Below are 19,561 nucleotides of genomic sequence, written 5' to 3'. Positions count from 1 at the left end.
TCACCAGAATAAAAAAGATTCATAATTTCTAGGAACTTTATATATATATATATATATATATATATATATTTGTTTTTTTTACAGAGAGGAAGGGAAAGAAATAGTCAGAAACATCGATGAGAGAGAAACATCAATCAGCTGCCTCCTGCACAGTCCCTATTGAGGATGTGCCTGCAACCAAGATGCATGCCCTTGACCAGAATCGAACCTGGGACCCTTCAGTCAACAGGCCTATGCTCTATCCACTGAGCCAAACCAGTTAGGGCTCATGTGCCCTTATTTTAAATATAATTTACATTTCTGTATACAACTATTATTATATAGTTAATTCATTCAAAACCAGTATTTCAATTTCTGTGCAACCAATTCACTCGGAATGAGAGTCACAATCTGTAGCAAGTTAAAGCAAAACTAAAGTAAAAGGAAGACGCAAGTATAAGAACGACACCAGTATGACAACATGAGGAGCTCCACTGCCCAGCAAAACTGGTGAAAATTATTTTAAAGCACAACTAAAGCCCTGGCCAGTTTGGCTCAGTGGATAGAGCATCGGCCTTTGGACTGAAGGGTCCCAGGTTCGATTCTGGTCCAGGGCACATGCCAGGGTTGTGGGCTCAATCCCCAGGAGGGGGGCGTGCAGGAGGCAGCTGATCAATGATTCTCTCTCCTCACTGATGTTTCTCTCTTTCTCTCTCTCTTCCTCTCTAAAATCAATAAAAATGTTTAAAAAACAAACAACAACTACTAAAGCCTCTGGAAATGGTCCTTAGGGCAAATAACAAATGAAGAAATATCTGTCTAGGAAAACCTATGAAATTTTTCAATAAGAAAGGCGAGAAGTCTATGATGCTGAACCAAAACTGATCCCTCCCTTTTCTCTTCGAGGTCAGTGAGGGTGGCTCTACTCCAGAATGCTGCACCGAAGAACACAGGGTTCCCTCCTTCCCCACTTCCCATACAGAGGAAGGACGTCAGTATTTCTCATATTCTCCCAGCTGTCTGTTGCTGAGCAGGCTAAATCCCGGGCAACTGTGGTAGCCTTCCCTTTGGGAACAGAGGCTCTACCTTGAATGCGGTGTGCAGAGAATAATGGGACCCCAACTGCCCTTCTCTTGGCTCACGAGGCAGTGATTCCTTGCTGAGGGACTTCAGACTGCTACCTCCAACTGAACCAAAGGACTCAGCTCCTAAAGTGAATCAGTCACTTAGAGAACAACTAGCCACAATCCTTACTCTCAAATCCAGAGATTTTAAGAGATTTCGCCTAGGGGCAGAAGGCGAAAAGAGACAATTCTTCTTTATTGTATTTATTTTTCCCATCACCATTTATGCCCCCTTCCACATCTACCCACTCCTTCCCACCACAATCACTACACTGTTGTCTATGTCCATGAAAAAGAGATAACTCTTAATCTCTTCCTAAAGGAAATGGTTTCATATGCAACAGTTAAGTTTAAACCCAAGACATCTTTCAAAAATAGTGGAGGTTGTAGCAAAGGAAACTGGGAGATCTAATGACAAAACAGCCTGGACTACAGACTTTCCAGGGGAGAAAAAGAAGAATCAGACAGATGACAGGAGCACACCTGAGGTCAGAACAAGTATCAAACTCTGATCTCAAATTAAAATCACATGAGATACCACTTTATACCAGTCAGAATGGCTATCATCAATAAATCAAACATCAACAAGCAAGGACATAGAGAAAATGGAACCCTTATGCACTGCTGGTGGGAATGCAGACTGGTGCAGACACTGTGGAAAACAGTATGAAGTTTCCTCAAAAAATTAAAAATGGAATTGCCTCATGCTCCAGTAATTCCACTTCTGGGAATATATCCAAAGAAACACAAAACACTAATTCGAAAGAATGTATGCACCCTTATGTTCACTGCAGCGTTATTTACAATAGCCAAGATTTGGAAGCAGCCCAAGTGGCATGGTTCAGTGATTGAGCATCAACCTATGAACCAGGAGGTCACTGTTCGATTCCTGGTCAGGGCACATGCCCGGGTTTTGGGTTCAATCCTCAATGGGGGGTATGCAGAAGGCAGCCAACCGATGATTCTCTCTCATAATTTCTTAAAATTAAATCTTTATTGTTGAAAATATTACATACTGTATGTCCCTTTTCCCCACCATTGATCCCTTTTAGCCTGCCCTCACCACCTGACCCCAGCCTTCACCAAACTATTATCTGTGTCCATGGGTTATGCATATATGCATACAAGTTCTTTGATTTCTTCCCTCCCACTTTCCCCCACCTTACCTCTGAGGTTGCGAAGTCTGGAATACTACTTGGCCTTAAAATAGAAGAAAATCTTACCTTTTGTGAAATAGAAGAACTGTAGTAGGTAGAAAGAGCTTTGGATTGCAAAAAAAGACCACTGATCCTAAAGGGCTAATTTGTGTTCTTAATATAAGACAACTCTAAATCTGTGTCTAATGTATTTTTTAAAAATCTACAACTTTCAATAGTGGAATAATTAACTCATTTCTATGATTTAATCATAAATATGTATGCTACTTCTTGAATCACATCCATTCTGATACATAATTAGCATTTCTTTAAATAGAGTGCTATAATAAGTAATAGGTTAAGTATCAAATATTTAATAACATGAAAAATCTTACTGGTCTGACGTCACCACAGGAATTAGTAAACTGTCGAGCCAAGCCAAAATCAAGCATGAAACACTTCCTACATGTACTAGGAAAGCGACCCATGGCGAAGTTCGACTAGAAAAATAAAGAAGGAAAATATACATATTCTTATAATTAGTCCTTATATATTATCCTTTCTATATTTTAATTCTTCTGCTTAAATTCTATACAGCACACATGTCTCAAATACACTATTCTAGTCAATTATGTTTACTGTAAATTTCCTTGTGGGTTCTATTAATGCCTATGATCAGGTGAACTTTGAGCAACAAAGATTTAAGCAACTGTATAAAATTGTATATAACACAACAGTGACTTAACTGAAATCAGAACTCTAACTTCCTCTAAGCCATTGCCTAAATGAAAACCCAATCATTAGTTTTTTTAAATGGAAAGAACTAGAAGTGGGTAAAATCAAACACATAGCTCAGAAATGTAAATGAATATCCTAAAGCTGAATTTTGCTAAATGTAAAAATTAAGATGCAATTTAAGGAAACATTTCAAAACAGACTTAAGGAAAATATACTTTATATTCTTCCATGAGTAAAAATAAATGTAATGTTAAATGACTACAAACTTGCAAAGATGGATATGTAAACAAGAGAATTTATAAAAGCAAAAGTCAAAATGTCACAGAATTGTTAGCTTTTATTTTAAAACGTTGTTCTTCTTAGAGAACTTTCTGATAAAAATGGAAGCTCTTCATCACCAGTTCTCAAATAATGACATTTAGTTAGGGATAGAAATAAGAGCCAAAGAAATCTACATTTCATTAAGTCTGATTCAATCATGTTACTTTCAGTTGCCATTTTCATGTAAACTAATTTTAGAAATCAAGTAGCAACAGATGGTGTAATTTTCAACTGCACCAAAAATGAAAAATTTCTAGTAAACACAGTATTTCCAAAATGGGTCATTCTCCTTGTGAGCAATAAAAAAATAAAATAAAAAATGAGAAGGCCCTAGCTGCTTTGGCTCAGTGGATAGAACATCGGCCTTGTGCCAAAACTGGTTTGGCTCAGTGGATAGAGCGTCGGTCTGGAGACTGAAAGGTCCCAGGTTCGATTTCGGTCAAGGGCATGTACCTTGGTTGCGGGCACATCCCCAGTAGGGGGTGTGCAAGAGGCAGCTGGTCGATATTTCTCTCTCATCGATGTTTCTAGCTCTCTATCCCTCTCCCTTCCTCTCTGTGGAATATTAATAAAATATATTAAAAAAAAAAAAAAAAAAAGAACATTGGCCTTGTGAACTGAAGTGTCCCGGGTTCGATTCTGGTCAAGGGTATATGCCTGGGTTGCAGTTAGATCCCTGAATGGAGATGTTTAGGAGGCAGCCAATCAATGATTCTCTCTCATCATTGATGTTTCTATTTCTCTCTCCCTCTCCTTTCCTCTCTGAAATCAATTAAAATATATCTTAAAAAGTAAAGATAAACAGATAAATGAGAAGGAAAAGTAAAAAAATATATTTCAGTTATGGAAATGATAGTATCTAAGAAAAACAATAGGAAAAAAGTACTATATATTGCAATTGTAATACTCAGAAGAAAAAGGTAATATTTCAAAATTGTTGGTTTCTTTTTTTATATATATATTTTTATTGATCAGTGAGAAAGGGAGAGGGAGAGAGAGATAGAAACATCAATGATGAGAGAGAATCATTGACCAGCTGCCTCCTGCACGATCCCTACTAGAGATCAAGTCTGCAACCTGGGCAATGTGCCCTCAACTGGAATCAAACCCAGGACCTATCAGTCTGGCAGGCCAACGGTCTAGCCACCGAGTCAACCTGGCTAGGGCTAAATAGTTTCTTATAAGTATAATTTATTACTTAAAAGTAGTTCAGGTGTTCTCCCTCTTGGGATCATGCCTGTGCCTTCCCCTTCCCCATCTTCTTCCCCCACCCCACGCATGTTACCTTCACCTTCCTCTCTCCTAAACTCCTTCTTTTCGCCTCTGTAACTTGGTTCCTGAGCCCATTTCTTCTATCACTCACTTATTTTATCTCTGTGTCTTTTTAAATAAACTCTCGTATAGTTTAACTTGAAAGATGAGACAGAGGGGCTGAAAACCAGGACTACAGGCTTTATTAGAGGAGAAGGACCCCTGCCGGGCTGCCTTCCAAAGGGAGAGAGCACATGTGCAGGGGTGAAGGCGCCTTTTGAGGGGAGGAAAGGGAAGGGATGGGGCTTAGAGTACTTGGCACTCACTGATTAGTGATTTCATATAAAACACATGATAAGGCACTTAGGGACTTAGGAATTAGGGGCTTAGGATATTTAGCAGGTGTTGATTGGTGGTTCAATGTACAGTCCATATATGGTGCCTGGTTAGGTGCTCAGGATTGTCCAGGCTGCATGTACAGTTTACGTCATACTCCGTCCATCAGTTGGGGGAAGGGAGGATCTATCATAATTCTTTGCCCTGAATTCTTTCCAGCTATAACTCAAATAAAAAAATTAAAAATAGTTCAAAAAAACATGACAATATCAAAAAACAACTTTTGTAAATATTTGTAACCAATACTAGAAAAAAGAAATCCAAAGAATAATTATCAATTTAGGTATAAAGCTAAGTAATATGGCAATAATAATAATAATTGCCAAGCATTAGTCATTTTTAATTTGGTTGTTGAACACATTTTCTTTTTCTTTTCTTTTTTTAAAATATATTTTATTGATTTTGTACAGAGAGGAAGGGAGAGAGATAGAAAGCTAGGAACATCGATGAGAGAGAGTCATTGATTAGCTGCCTCTTGCACACCCCCTACTGGGGATATGCCCGCAACCAAGGTACATGCCCTTGACCAGAATCGAACCCGGGTCCCTTCAGTCCCCAGGCCGACGCTCTATCCATTGAGCCAAACTGGTCTCGGCTGTTGAACACATTTTCATTGTAGGAGAAAAGCTCTTGAATATAAGTTGTAGTGTGTAATTACCTTTTTTTTTTTTTTTTTTTTTTTAATGAAAAGGCAAGTTATATTTTGCTTCCAATTACATTTCTGTTATAGAAATTAAAATATTATCTTGCATTTAATATAGAAAACTACACTTGTAAGTTATTGTGTCCCTTTTTAAGATAAGAGTACTGAGCAAACTCATTCTGTGCTCTAGCTGGAAACAGTCCCCTACCGGTTTGATGTCTCGGTGCAAGAATCCCACAGAATGGATGCTCTCAATAGACTCCAAAATCTGTTTACCCAGCCGAAGAGTGGTGCTAATAGTGAATGTGCCCCGGGACTGGCTACGGCGTAGATCTGCCAGATTCCGACCCTATGGAAACCAAATAAACACTTTCAAATATGGTACGAAAATTATGGTATAAGAAAAGATGGGGAATTATCCATTTTTCATTAAAAATGTTTTGAGTGAAATAGCAAGAATTTTACCCAAATCATGATTCTTTCACTCAAGAGAAAAGATTCTGATAGGGTAATACATTAACATTTCAGACAAATTTAAGAATAACCAGTTTTTTAACATAGTATGTTTCTAACTCACAATTCCCTTTGTTTCTGATGTCATAACAAAATATAGTCTTGTTTATTTTAAAAGATTATATATATGTAAATATATATATATAATTAATTAATTCCTTATACTGCCTAACATATATTTCCATACAAGCCAATTAATTTTTTTGACACAGTTTCCATATAAAATGGGGCCAATGTTTTGTGAGGATTAAAAAAGTATTTAAAATACTGTCAGGCAAACAGTAGGTATTGAATATATGCTAATTATTGTTATTGTGAACAAAAATTCTATGAAATACTCAATTACTCCTAGCAGTATATAAAAGCAATGAATGTATCTAACCTGTGACAGATATGTTACATTAAAGATTGCATTTAATTCTCACAGCACCCTGAATCGAAGTTGCCATTTCTGTTTCACAGATGTGGAAACTGAGGCTCAGAGTTTAAATAATGTTAAACTGTTAAAGTAAAGTTGTCTTTCAAATCTAAGTCTGCCAGATTCCAAAGTACTCTTTTTCCACTTCACAGTACTATTTCACCAGAAGGTTCCTTATAGCCTAAGTAACAACCAAATCTGATGAGATGAATGGGTTACAATGCTGCAGTTCTACTTCCCATAGAATGGAAACTGGCCCTTAGATCTCAAGGAAATTTAAATATTCCAATCTCCCTATTCCCCAAATTTTGTAGTATATGTTTAGGATTAATACCACTAATACCATCACCTCAACTAAAGATAGCTGGTTCACTTTTGAAAAAGTAATAAAATCTTAAGTTATTTAAGTACCTATTTGAAATAAAATATTAAATAGTACTCAAGTAAACTAAGAACTGAAAATTTACCAAAATGTCAGGAACCTTTCATACTACATATCTTCTTTAAAAATGCATTTTTCCCACAGCACAAATTGGTAGTTACCTTTTTTTGTTGTTGTTGTTGTTAGGAGAATTTATTGTTTTGTATATCCTCAGCAAATGTAAAATAAGTGATAATGTAGAACAACTTTTATAATCCCATGAGAGTACCTAATAACCTTTATTAGCATTCCAATAAATTTTTCTTCAAAAATCAGTATTTTCATTGCCAAAAATATATCTAATACTAAACTTCATTTATAAACAATTTCCACCACCATAAAAGCTTTTGAAAGGAAATCAATAAGCCTAGCAGGCATGGCTCAGTGGTTGAGCGTCAACCTATGAACCAGGAGGTCATGGTTCGATTCCCATCTCTCTATCCCTCCCCTTCCTCTCTCTCGATTAAAAAAATCAATAAAAACATGTCTTTTAAAAAAGGAAATCAATTAAATTAAACTTATATCAGTAATTATTTTAATTCCTTTTATTTAAAAAATTTATACTTTTTTTTAAAGGATATTTTTATTGATTTCAGAGAGGAAGGGAGAGGGAGAGAGTGACAGAAACATCAATGATGACAATCATTGACCAGCTGCCTCCTGCACATCTCCTACTGGGAATTGAGCCCACAGCCGGGGCATGTGCTCTGACAGGAATCAGACTGTGACCTCAGACATTCAGCCACTGAGCCACGTAGGTTGGGTTTAAATACTTTTAAATGTACACCTGAGGCATCAAATAACAGAATCTACAAAGATAAGTACAAGTGTGGCATATAAGGAAAGAGTTATTAACATGGTAACTACATGCAGATTTGAGCCAGTAAATTATGAATGGTGAATAAAAAGGTTTACAGTTATGAGTATGTGAAAAAGAATTTTATATTATTATTTATTAATTATTGTATCATTTTCCATATGAACAAATGTAAACCTGAACTTCAGAGTATATACAAGTGGTTATTTGTTATGAAGACAAATTGAAAACAACCTATATATCCATCAATAAATGAAAGATTAAATAAATCATGGTAATCATCTCACTGACTAATATGCAGCCATATAAAAACCTTTATACACAGTAATATGGAGTAAATATTATTATTATTATTATTATTACTTCATTATGTTTCTCTCCCCATAGAATAAATATTATTGAATAAAAAAGTAAATTCATTTATTCCTAACTAATTCTATAAATTTAATATGGTCCTAATAAAAATACAAATATAATTAATTATTAAGAACTTGAAACATACTTAAAGGGAGAGAAAGTAATATAACTAACCCTCATCTGTTGTCTACTACTCCCCAGCAACACATATCCTCCTCTCCCTTCCCCACACACATATAATGCATTATTTTCATATAAATCCCAATCTTATAATTTCATCTACGTATTTTAAAAAGTTGCATAAGAGTAAGGAGATGCACTTTGATGCCCCTGAACCTCACAATATAAAATCAAAGAGGGCAGTAGCAATTCTACTACCAAAAACCTGAATTGGAAATATGAACATAAACCATGATACATTTTCTCTTTAAAAAATAAATAAATAAATAAATAAATATATATATATATATATATATATATATATATATATATATATCCTGAATCCATCCACTTAAAGCATAAATTATAAACAAAGAGCCAGGTACACAACTTTATACCAGAAAGTAAGGATGCTATCAAAGAGTGTTGCAGTCTAGTACTGTCAAAATGAATCAGGATACAACTTGAAGGAAGTTTTGTTAGCCAAAGATGGGCCAATTTGTTTTTTGTTTTTTAATATATTTTGATTTTTTACAGAAAGGGAGAGGGATAGATACCCTGTTTCCCCGAAAATAAGACAATGTTTTATATTAATTTTTTCTTCCAAAGTTGCGCTAGGTCTTATTTTCAGGGGATGTCTTATCTTTCTATGTGCTAGGTCTTATTTTCGGAGGATGTCTTATTTTCGGGGAAACACAGTAGTTAGAAACATGATGAGAGAGAAACATTGATCAGCTGCCTCCTGCACACCTCCCACTGGGGATGTGCCTGCAACCAAGGTACATGCCCTTAACCAGATTCGAACCCGGGACCTTTCAGTCTGCAGGCTGACGCTCTATCCATTGAGCCAAACCGGTTTTGGCAAGATGGGCCAATTTGAACATTGAAAAGAAAAACAATGATTGAAAGACACAGATCATGTTAAATCTATGAATTCATAATTATATATATTTTAAGAATTTAAAAAAATATGTTTTTATTCATTTTGAGAGAGATGAACTGAGAGGGATAGAGAGATAGAAACATTGGTAAGAAACATTATCAATCAGCTGCCTCCTACACGCCCCCTTCTGAGGATTGAGCCTACAACCCGGGCATGTGCCCTTACTGGGAATCGAACCCTGACCTCTTGGCTCGTAAGCCACACTGGCTGGGCCATAATTATATTTTTTTAAAAGAGAGGGCTAGCCGAAACCAGTTTGGCTCAGCGGATAGAGCATCGGCCTGAGGATTGAAAGGTCCTGGGTTCGATTCTGGTCAACGGCACCTCCGTTGCGGGCACATCCCCAGTAGGGGATGTGCAAGAGGCAGCTGACTGATGTCTCTCTCTCTCATCTATGTTTCTCTCTATCCCTCTCTCTTCCTCTCTGTAAAAAATCAATAAAATATATTTTAAAAATAAAATAAAATAAAAAAATAAAAGAGAGGGCTAGTTAGTCCCCTTTGGAAATTTTTAGGGAACCAACTATTCTGAATACTGGTAAATAAAAGAATCAAGTATTAGTCCCGTCCTTCCTATAGGAAATGTTGTCCTTCCTCAAGATAACTTAATAGCTGATGGAGTACTCTTCGATGGAGTACTCTTTAAAGAATTTTTGACCCAGTGACCCCCCTTCTAGGAATATATCCTAAGAAATCTGAAACACCATTCAGAAAGAATGTATACACATCTATGTTCATAGCAGTGTTATTACAATATCTAAGTTCTGGAAACAGACCAAGTGCCCATCAGTAAATGAATGGATAAATAAGCTGTGGTACACTTACACCATGCAATACTATGCAGCAGTAACAAAGAAGGAGCTCTTACCCTTTGCAACAGCACAAAGGGACATGGAGAGTATGATGCTAAGTGAAATAAGCCAATAAGAGAAAGACAAGTATCACACGACCTCACTCATATGTGGACTCTAATGAACAAAATCAACTGATGAACAAAATAGATCCAGAGACATAGAAGTAAGGAAGAGACTGTTGAATCTGAGAGGGAAGGTGAGGTTGGCGAGTGGGTGGGAAGAGATTAACTAAAGAATTTATAAACATGTGTTGGCTCAAGAGATAGTGAAACATATGACTTAAAAACTTTAAGTCTACAGAAAGATTAATATCTTTACATCTAACTCAAATGCTAAAGGATAGCTAATGGAAACAAGAAAAACCTTCTGAGGAGAAGAGGAACACTTAAGGCCAGAACCTATGTCTCTGAAATCACCTCTATGCAGTTAAGTTGAAAGAAAAGAACCAAATGCCCGAAACAGATTTTGTCACAGATAAAAGAAAACCTTGCTATCTCTAACTTAGGCAGCAATGTGGAACCAAGCTTTAACCCTTTGAGGGTGGCTACAGTTCAGAGGTGTGTGTTTTCGGGACAAGGTAGTGTCAGAGAGAAGGGGATGGGTCCCTCTTCTCCCTGCTGCAGTCATTACTCCAATATTCCCCTTCTGAATTTCTCTCTGCTGCCCCAATCCAACTCACTTCTCATTTGAAGGACAGGGAACAGAGAAAGCAATGTTAAAAGATGAAAAGAGAAAGAGGACTAGTATTTCTCTTCTATTTCAACTACTGCTTTAATTTTTAAGCAGGTCAGGTTGGTACTTGAACACATAAATGGAAAACTAGATCCTTAAGGTAACAAAGGGTAGAAAGGGAAGGGATAGGGACTGGGCAAGACTCACATTACATCCAGCAATCCATGTAAGGACTGAAAACTGCAATGATAACAATCAGTGAAGATAAGAATCAACTAAAATAACTGAGACAACCCTTCCATCTTTGGAAATATCTGTATCAAGTGTGTTTAAACAAATTTTCATCTGAATAATATAAAACATTCTGATATGATACCAAGAATTTTATTGTTGTTGTTGTTTTTATTATTATTATTATTATTTCCACTATAATTAGGTACTTTGATCAGAACTGAAAGATTTTAAGATATATTTTCAAGACAACCTACCTGCAATTGCATGGCCACATAATTGAAGCGATCGTTCCTCCCACAGCCAATAAATCTACAAACATGGTCTTTCCCTGAAGGGAAAAAGAAAAAAGAAAAAAACAATGGAAAGGTTATATTATAGTTTATCTTCTAAAAATTAATAATTTTTTAATAGAATTTTATGATTGAATATAAAGGACCTATGTTAAAAACCTTAAAGGATAGAGAATTTGTATTATTCAAATGTTCTAAACACTTCCCCCCAAATCCTACAGTGCTCCTATATATTCAAATAAATATTTATTGAACAAATCAATAAAGAATGAATGAGGGAACAAATGGATGATAATTTATTTAAGAAGGAAAGAATTAAGAAGTCATTTCAGATCAAGCAGACCAGACATTATATATATGAAAGTAAAGAAGAGAAATAAATAATAACTTTATTAGGAATATAAATTCTGAATTTTAAACATGGTATGTCATTCACCATTATAAGTTGTCAGTGAGTCCCTTTTTTTTTTTTTTTAATCAATCTTTATTGTTCATATTATTACAAAGGTTCCTCATTTCTTCCCCCCTCCACCAGGTTCCCACCCCACCCTCCGCCCCCTCCCCTCCCCCCATTGTCCTCATCCATAGGTGCACAATTTATGTTCAGTCTCTTCCCACATCCACCACTCCCCCTTTCCCCAAGAACTGTCAGTCCACTCCCCTCCCGTATCTCAGACTCTACTACAATCAATAGCTAATATTGTTCATCAGGTTTTTCAATCTCCTTTTTGTTGTTGTTGTTGTTATTGTTGTTTTTTAATTAATAAACTTTTACACTTCTAAGAATAAATTTTAAAATCTAATAATTTTAAACCTTGTTTTTTCTGCTCTGGGAATTGAGAAGCAAACTTGTTTACATGTAAACTTGCCCTTAGGCTATCAAAAGGTGTAGCCATTCAAATGTAAATGAACACATTGTTTAAAGATAGCTGCTGGTTGGGATTGGATTACCTGTTCTGGGTGGGAAGGGCTTGTCCTCCCCTTTCTCCATTAAAATTAAGGTGTTAGCTTTAAAACCTCTTTTTGGCAAGAGACCTTAAACTTTCAGAACTTTAGATTTTTCAGATAGTAAATCAGTTACTTAGCATTTTCTCAAATCAATAATACCTCCACATGCCCAAGGATATACTTCACACAAAAGACATTTCCAAATAGATCAACCAACCTTATCCAGACCCCACATAAGGCACTCACAGATCAACACCCCAGCGCTATACTAACTCAACACATCCAGATCTAAGCCTTCATCACTTGATTCAGCAGACCCTCAAGTTCCCCCAAAAGTTTCCAGCCATGTCTGAGAGGCAGCCCTGGGGCGTGGGCAGGTGAGAAGTGAGCTGTTCCGGGCCTGGCTGCTCCGGGCCTGGCCTCTGTTGCTCTGGTCCGCTCCACAACCAGCTGCTCCAGGTCTGGCCACTGCCTCTCCCAGCCTGGCTGCTGCTGCTCCGGGCCTGGCTGCAGTGAGTCCCTTTTTTGACCTCACTGATTTGAATTAGCTCAGTGGTTTTCAACCTGAATTCCACAGGTAAAATCCAAGGACATGCTGCTTAGAGTACAGAGGGAAGCAGAGGTGGAACAAGTAGAAATCTAGGGTCCTGGTTCTGATTCAACAAAAGCAAACAAAGGTTTTAAAAGAGTGGCAGGTTCCAGAGCCAGAAGATAGCATCTGGCTGGAGCACAGTGAAAACAGGAGGAAAAACAAAAAGAATGGTACCGAAGAAGCAGGTAGGTGTCAGACCCCGAGCAGCAGTGGACTCCATGATAAGGAATCTGAACCACATGAATAGGACAATATTTTCCAACCCTGTCTGCTTATTAAAGTAATTTGGGAAATGTTTTAAAGATTCCTGAACTCTGTACTAACTCAGAATCTGTAGGGGAAGATATAGGATATGAGTTTTTCAAGTTTTCTAAATGATCCAAAAGCTGATGGACCATGGATGAATATTTGAAAACTACTGCTGGGGAAGCATCTAAAAGATTTTAAGATAAGAAACACATACTTCAAACATTGCATTTTAGAACATTGCTATGATGGCAATAAGAAGGGTAGACTATAGAGTAGGGGTGTCGAACTCAATCAGAGAAGGGGCCAAAATCTAAAATCCAGCCTAAATCGCGGGCCGAATGGTTTACTGAACAGTCATAAACTGACAATGTCATAAACTGACAGCGGAGTGCAGTGATGACAGCGCGGTGCGGGCCACATTGCAAGGCCTGGCGGGCTGGATTTGGCCCGCGGGCCTTGTGTTTGACACATGTGCTATAGAGAGAGTCTACTTCAGGAGGCAGAAAGGTCACTCTGGGGATAGTTAAAATTTCCCAAGAGACTGAATAAGGGTTTCAATCTTAAGTATTAGATAGAGAGAGAGAAAAAATAAGAGAAATCTGAGAGATATTAAAGATGTAGATTTTTTACTAAAAATTGGTACAACTAAATAAAATGTTGCACCAAAATAAGAGGATATAAAAAGTAGGTTGTATAGAAGTTAAGAGATGTTAGAATGTGGAGTTTGAAGGTAACCAGTTGAATTCAGTAGACACTGTAATTTCAAGGCTGGTACTGAAAGCAAAAACTGAGCTCCAGAAATACATTGAGGAACCATCAGCTAATGGAAGGTACTTGGAACTACAAACATAGAAGATTTCCTAATTGGAAGGATAAAGAATGAGAAGAAAAGAAACCTAAGAGCAGAAGCCTATATAATAAAAGGCTAATATGCATATTTTCCCCTCGGGAGTTCGACTGCTGGCTAGGACATGCGCTGACCACTGGGGGCAGCACGGAACAAAGGAAGGCTTCAGCCGGCAGCTGGCAGGGAGTGAAGGAAGGCCCCAATTAGCTCTGATCTCTGGCCAGGCCTAGGAACCCTACCCATGCACAAATTTTATGCACCAGGCCTCTAGTTATAGTATATGCAACTTTAAAGTACAGTACGTCAAAATGATGGAACTTTTTTTTAAATAAATGGGAGATGGCAACATAATCACGAAACAACGTATGTCGAGTTTGACATAACCCAAGGACTGCCTGTATAATCAAAAAATAAAATTGTCCATGAAAGAAACAGGGTAATAGCCTGAAAGGTAGAGGAAATGATGAGGAAGGGTTATCACAGAAACCAAAAGAGAAGAGAATTTTAAGGTAGAAGTGGCTGATGACAAAACAAGAGCTATAAAAGGGCTCAGAAGTGCTAATTAACATAAAAAATTAAGCAGTGGGTTCTAGAGTAAATGGAATATGAGACAACCTTTGAAGAAGCTTGAGGAAGTCAAAGACAAATAGTTAGAAGGGCAAGATTTGGTAGACAAATGAAAACTATATATTAACAGTCAAAAAAGTTTGTCCACTGACTTAAAATATAAATACAATCCAGACATTTTTAGTTAATAATTCCACACTTCTCTTTGGCATCTGGGTTATCATATTGTTCTCTCATTCTTTGTGCTTCATTGAAAAAAAAATAGGTGCAATGGGAAAAATAATTCACAATGAGTACAATATTTGTTCAACACTTTACATGTATTTTATTTTTTTATTAGATTATTATCTGTGTACATATATTACCATTACCCCCCCCATACGTGCTCTCCCTCCCCAGAGTTTTGTGTCCATTGGATGTACTGTACTTATATGCATGTATACAAGTCCTTCAGTTGATCTCTTATCTTCCCCAGATCTCCCTACCCTCCCCGCTGTAATTTGACAGTCTGCTTGTTGCTTTACTGTCTCTATATCTATCTTTTGGTTCATCAGTTTATAATGTATTTTAAATGCTTATAAAATTATAAATTGTAAAAGAATGAAAGGATAAAATGATGGTCAATTAGCAACTTACTCTTTATTTTCCACTTATTATCAACTAGAGGCCCAGTGCACGAAATTCATGCACGGGGGGGGGGGGGGGGGTCCTCAGCCCGGCCTGCACCCTCTCACAATCCGGGACCCCTTGGGGGATGTCTGACTGCTATTGAACATCCCTCTTGCAAACCAGAACCACTGGCTCCTAACCACTTACCTGCCTGCCTGCCTGATTGCCCCTAACTGCTCGCCTGCCTGTCTGATCGCCCCAACTGCCTCTGCCTCAGCCCCTGCCATCTCAGGTTTGTCTGAAAAGATGTCCGAAAGGTCGTTCGGCTGTCTGATCTAATGAGCATATTATGCTTTTATTATTATAGATTCTACAAGATTCTACCTTCCTATCATGTAACATTTAAATGAAATGTCTCTAGCCTGGCCAGTGTGGTTCAGTGGCTGGGCATCAACCTATAAACCAAAAGGTCACAGACAATGGAGGTTTCAGGTTTGATCCCTAGCAGGGGGCATTCAAGGGGCAGCCAATCAATGATTCACTATCATCATTGATGTTTCTCTCTCCCTTTCCCTTCCTTTCTGAAATCTATATATATATATATATATATATGAAATAAATGCAATTACAAAAACATTTCGACCACCTAAAAACAAAAGGCTATACCAGATATAATTCCTCTTAGAATTCTCTTTTTAAAATATCTTCATAATAAAGTTATACCAAAATACTATTTATCTTTTGATACTAAAACCACACTACTGCTGAAACTGGTTTGGCTCAGTGGATAGAGCATCAGCCTGCGGACTGAAAGGTCCCGGGTTCGATTCCGGTCAAGGGCATGTACCTGGGTTGCGGGCACATCCCCAGTAGGAGGTGTACAAGAGGCAGCTGATTGATGATTCTCTCTCATCGATGTTTCTAACTCTATCCCTCTCCTTTCCTCTCTGTAAAAAATCAATAAAATATAATAAAAAAATAAAACCACACTACTTTTAAGAAGAAAAAAGTACAACATATAAACTGTACACCCTTATTGAGCAATCAAAAAACAAAGTCAGTAGCAAATTTTCTAGGATTCACTGATATATCTTTATTGCTTTAGGTAAGAGTTTGATGAGTTCTTATCTCATACTTTGTACCATAATGTACTACTACTCTATTTCCTATAAGTGCAATTAATGAAACTACTCAATAGAGTTAGTTCAATAAATATGTACAAATTTTTGGAAGCATGAAGAAACAACAATTTATGTTAATCCTTACCCAAGGATATTTTTTCCATAGATTTTTAGAGAGAGTGGAAGGGAGGGAGAGAGAGACAGAGAGAAACACTTTGGTTGCCTTCTGCTTGGGAATTGAGCCTGCAACCAAGGTATGAGCTTTTTAAAAAATATATTTTTTTATTGATTTCAGATAGGGTGAGAGAGGGATAGAAACATCAATGATGAGAGAGAATCATTGATTGGCTGCCTTCTGTATGCCCCCTACTAGGAGTCAAGCCTGCAATCTGGACATGTGCACTTGAACAGAATTGAACTTGGGACCCTTCAGTCCACAGTCGATGCTCTATCCACTGACCCAAACCGGCTAGAGCTGAAGTATGTGCTCTTGACTGGAATTGAACTCGAGACCCTTCAGCATAATATGCTCATTAGATCAGGCTGATGTTCTATCCACTGAGCCAAATCAGCCAGGGCAAAACTATAATTTAATTGGAATAACAACTTCCCCACCACTTAAAGCAATTGTGTAGTTTGTGTATTTTTTTAAAACTGATCTGCAAGAGAGACATCAATTTATTGTGCCTGCCAATTATTTATGTATTCATTGGTTGATTCTTATATGTGCCTTGACTGGGAATTGAACCCACAACCTTGGCATATCAGGATGACACTCTAAACAACTGAGCAACCCAGCCATGGAGCCATTGTTAAAATAACTTTTGTAATAATTAGTACAAACTAAGGTATCACTCCACGAGTACAGGGACCACAGCTATTTGTTCTGATACCTTCCACCATATCTGGCAAATAGTGAAATGCTCAACCCATATATGTGAATGAAAAAAATTAATAGAAATAATAATTGCTAAGAAAACATGCATATTAGGCAAGCATACTGTGCCAGGCATTATATTAAGTGCTTCACATGCACTTTGATCCTCACAATAATGTATTCTTATTATCCTGATTTTTCAGATGTAAAAACAGAAGCTCAGTGAGGTTAAGTACTTTGTCCAAGACCCCACAGCTGGAAAAGGTGGAGCAGTTTGATTCTAGAGCCTCTCTTCTGAATCATTATGACATAATCAATTGAGGTAAGTTTTGAAGTAACACTCTGTCAATAAGTATTAAAACTAACAGGGAAATAAAGACTGTGACAAAATATAGACAAGAAGACCTACTGTGTGCTAGGTACTAAAGTAGGCAAAAACAACAACAACACACAACACAAGATAAATTAAGATCCATGTCCTCAAGGAGTTCACGGCCCAGATATGTAAACAAAATATTGTAATAGAGTATGATGAGCAAATTATTATGGATACATAGATTTGAACATTTTATTGATGAAATTTTCATGAGAGTTAAGTCACTAGATTTTAGATGTAGGAAGAGCATTTAAGAGGATACCCACAAAGTCTGAATGATTCAAATATATATGAAACATGATTTAAAACTAGATGGCTGGATAAGGGCTAAAAGGTGGACTGAAGTGTGGGAATACTGAGACACAAAAAGTAACTAAAGTCTGTATGCCACATAAAAGAGCTCAGATTTGACTCATTATTAGATAATGGGTGGGGGAGATGGTTAGTTCAAAGGTTTTCGAGCATTAAAGTATATGATTTGGCCTGTGATTTAGAAAGGTAATATTATTCACCATTAGATGCTGATTTGTGGAGATGAAAAGCAGGGAGATCAATTAGGGGGTTAATACAATACTCCAAGTAAAATATGAGGAAGGTTCAAATATTGAAAGTGAAAATTTAAGGAAGAGGAAAAGATTTCAAATTAAGCTTTAAAAGGCAGAATAGGAGAAACCAAAATGGTGGCATAGGTAAACACCTGATCTTGCTGCCTCACACAACCACTTTACAACTACAATTAAAAGACAAAACGGACATCATCCAGAACCACAGGAAGACTGGCTGAGTGGAAATTCTACAACTAGAAGGGAAAAGAAAAACACACTGAGATTCAGAAGAGCTACAGAAAAAAAGTGCAGCGGTATGGAGGCACGTGTGGAGAAAAGGATGGCAACTGAGTACGCGGCTGTCTAAAGCAGGAGGGAGACAAAAGCTCCCAATTGCTCTGAACTCCAGTTCCGGGCAAGACTCTGGGCACCCAGACTCATACAGGGAGAAACTGGACTGTCCGGCAGTGGGCAAAACTCGAGGGTGGCTTTCTTTCAGAGGTGCTTGCAGCAATTACTGCAGGACACTGAGAAGCAGGGGCCTCTTAGGGCAGGGCTAATGGGTAGCCATTGCTGTTTGCTCTGCCTTGAGACTCTGCCCCATCCAAGCTGTGCACAGAGGCTTTTGCATATGAATGGCCTGGTCCTTTGAAATCTAAATTTACCTAACCCTATCTAATAAAGGAATAATATGCAGATTGACCATCACTCCAACACACAATAACTGCCCCCATGTGGTCAAAGATGGGTGCCCACATGTGGACACAAGATGGCCACAAGGGGAGGGCAGTTGGGAGGCACGAGGCCAGCAAGTGAGGGCAGTTGAAAGGGACCAGGCCTGCAAGAAAGAGCAGTTGAGGTGATCTGCAGGGGAGGGCAGTTAGGGGTGACCAGGCTGGCAGAGGAGGGAAGTTGGGGGCAAACAGGCTGGCAGGGGAGCAGTTAGACATCAATCAGAATGGCATGGGAGTGGTTAAGGGGTGATCAGACTGGCAGGCAGAAGAGGTTAGGGGCAATCAAGAAGGCAGGCAGGTGAGCAGTTGTGAGCCAGCAGTCCTGAATTATGAGAGGGATCCCAGATTGAAGAGGGTGCAGGCTGCACTGAGGAACACCCCCCGCCCCCTTGCCCTGTGCACGAATTTCGTGCATCAGGCCTTTAGTAAATAAATAAAGTGAAAAATTCTACAGATGATGTATAATAGAATTATACAACTGAAACCTATATAATTTTATTAATCAGTCACCCCAACGCATTCAATAACAAGGAAAAAAAAATAAAGTGTAAAATTCAATGATTTGTTAGTATACTAGAGGCCCATTGCATGAATAGATTCATGCAATAGGCCTTCCTTCCCTTGGCTTCCAGCACCTGTTTTCCTCCAGTACCTGGGACCTAGCCTTCGCTCTAGCTAGAGACTGCAGACTTTGACTTCGCTCACTGCAGACTCCACTCCTGTAGATCCCTTCGCGCGTCCCCCCTTCCCCTCTTATAGCAGGCATCCTGTTCCACCCTGCCACTCAGTGCCTTGGAGCAGCTGGGTGGCTGCCAACTTTGAGTTTCTAAT

At 38.0% G+C, this 19,561-nt stretch overlaps 1 protein-coding gene across 2 annotated transcripts in view; it reads right to left on the bottom strand.

Annotated features, from left to right (window-relative positions):
• TTBK2 (tau tubulin kinase 2) overlaps window positions 1–19,561 on the bottom strand; it is a 134,989-nt gene that overhangs the window by 65,103 nt on the left and 50,325 nt on the right. For both annotated transcript variants that reach the window (XM_084903073.1, XM_084903074.1), the window contains 3 exons: window positions 11,230–11,303; window positions 5,797–5,937; window positions 2,635–2,739 (listed from right to left, as the gene is read on the bottom strand). In XM_084903073.1, coding sequence (XP_084759199.1) covers window positions 2,635–2,739; window positions 5,797–5,937; window positions 11,230–11,303 — 320 coding nt within the window. The remainder of the gene's footprint in view (window positions 1–2,634; window positions 2,740–5,796; window positions 5,938–11,229; window positions 11,304–19,561) is intronic.

This window comes from Pipistrellus hanaki, assembly GCF_964339955.1.
Source record: "Pipistrellus hanaki genome assembly, chromosome: 1".
Taxonomy (NCBI): Eukaryota; Metazoa; Chordata; class Mammalia; order Chiroptera; family Vespertilionidae; genus Pipistrellus; species Pipistrellus hanaki.
This window is presented reverse-complemented; position numbering and strand designations above follow the sequence as displayed.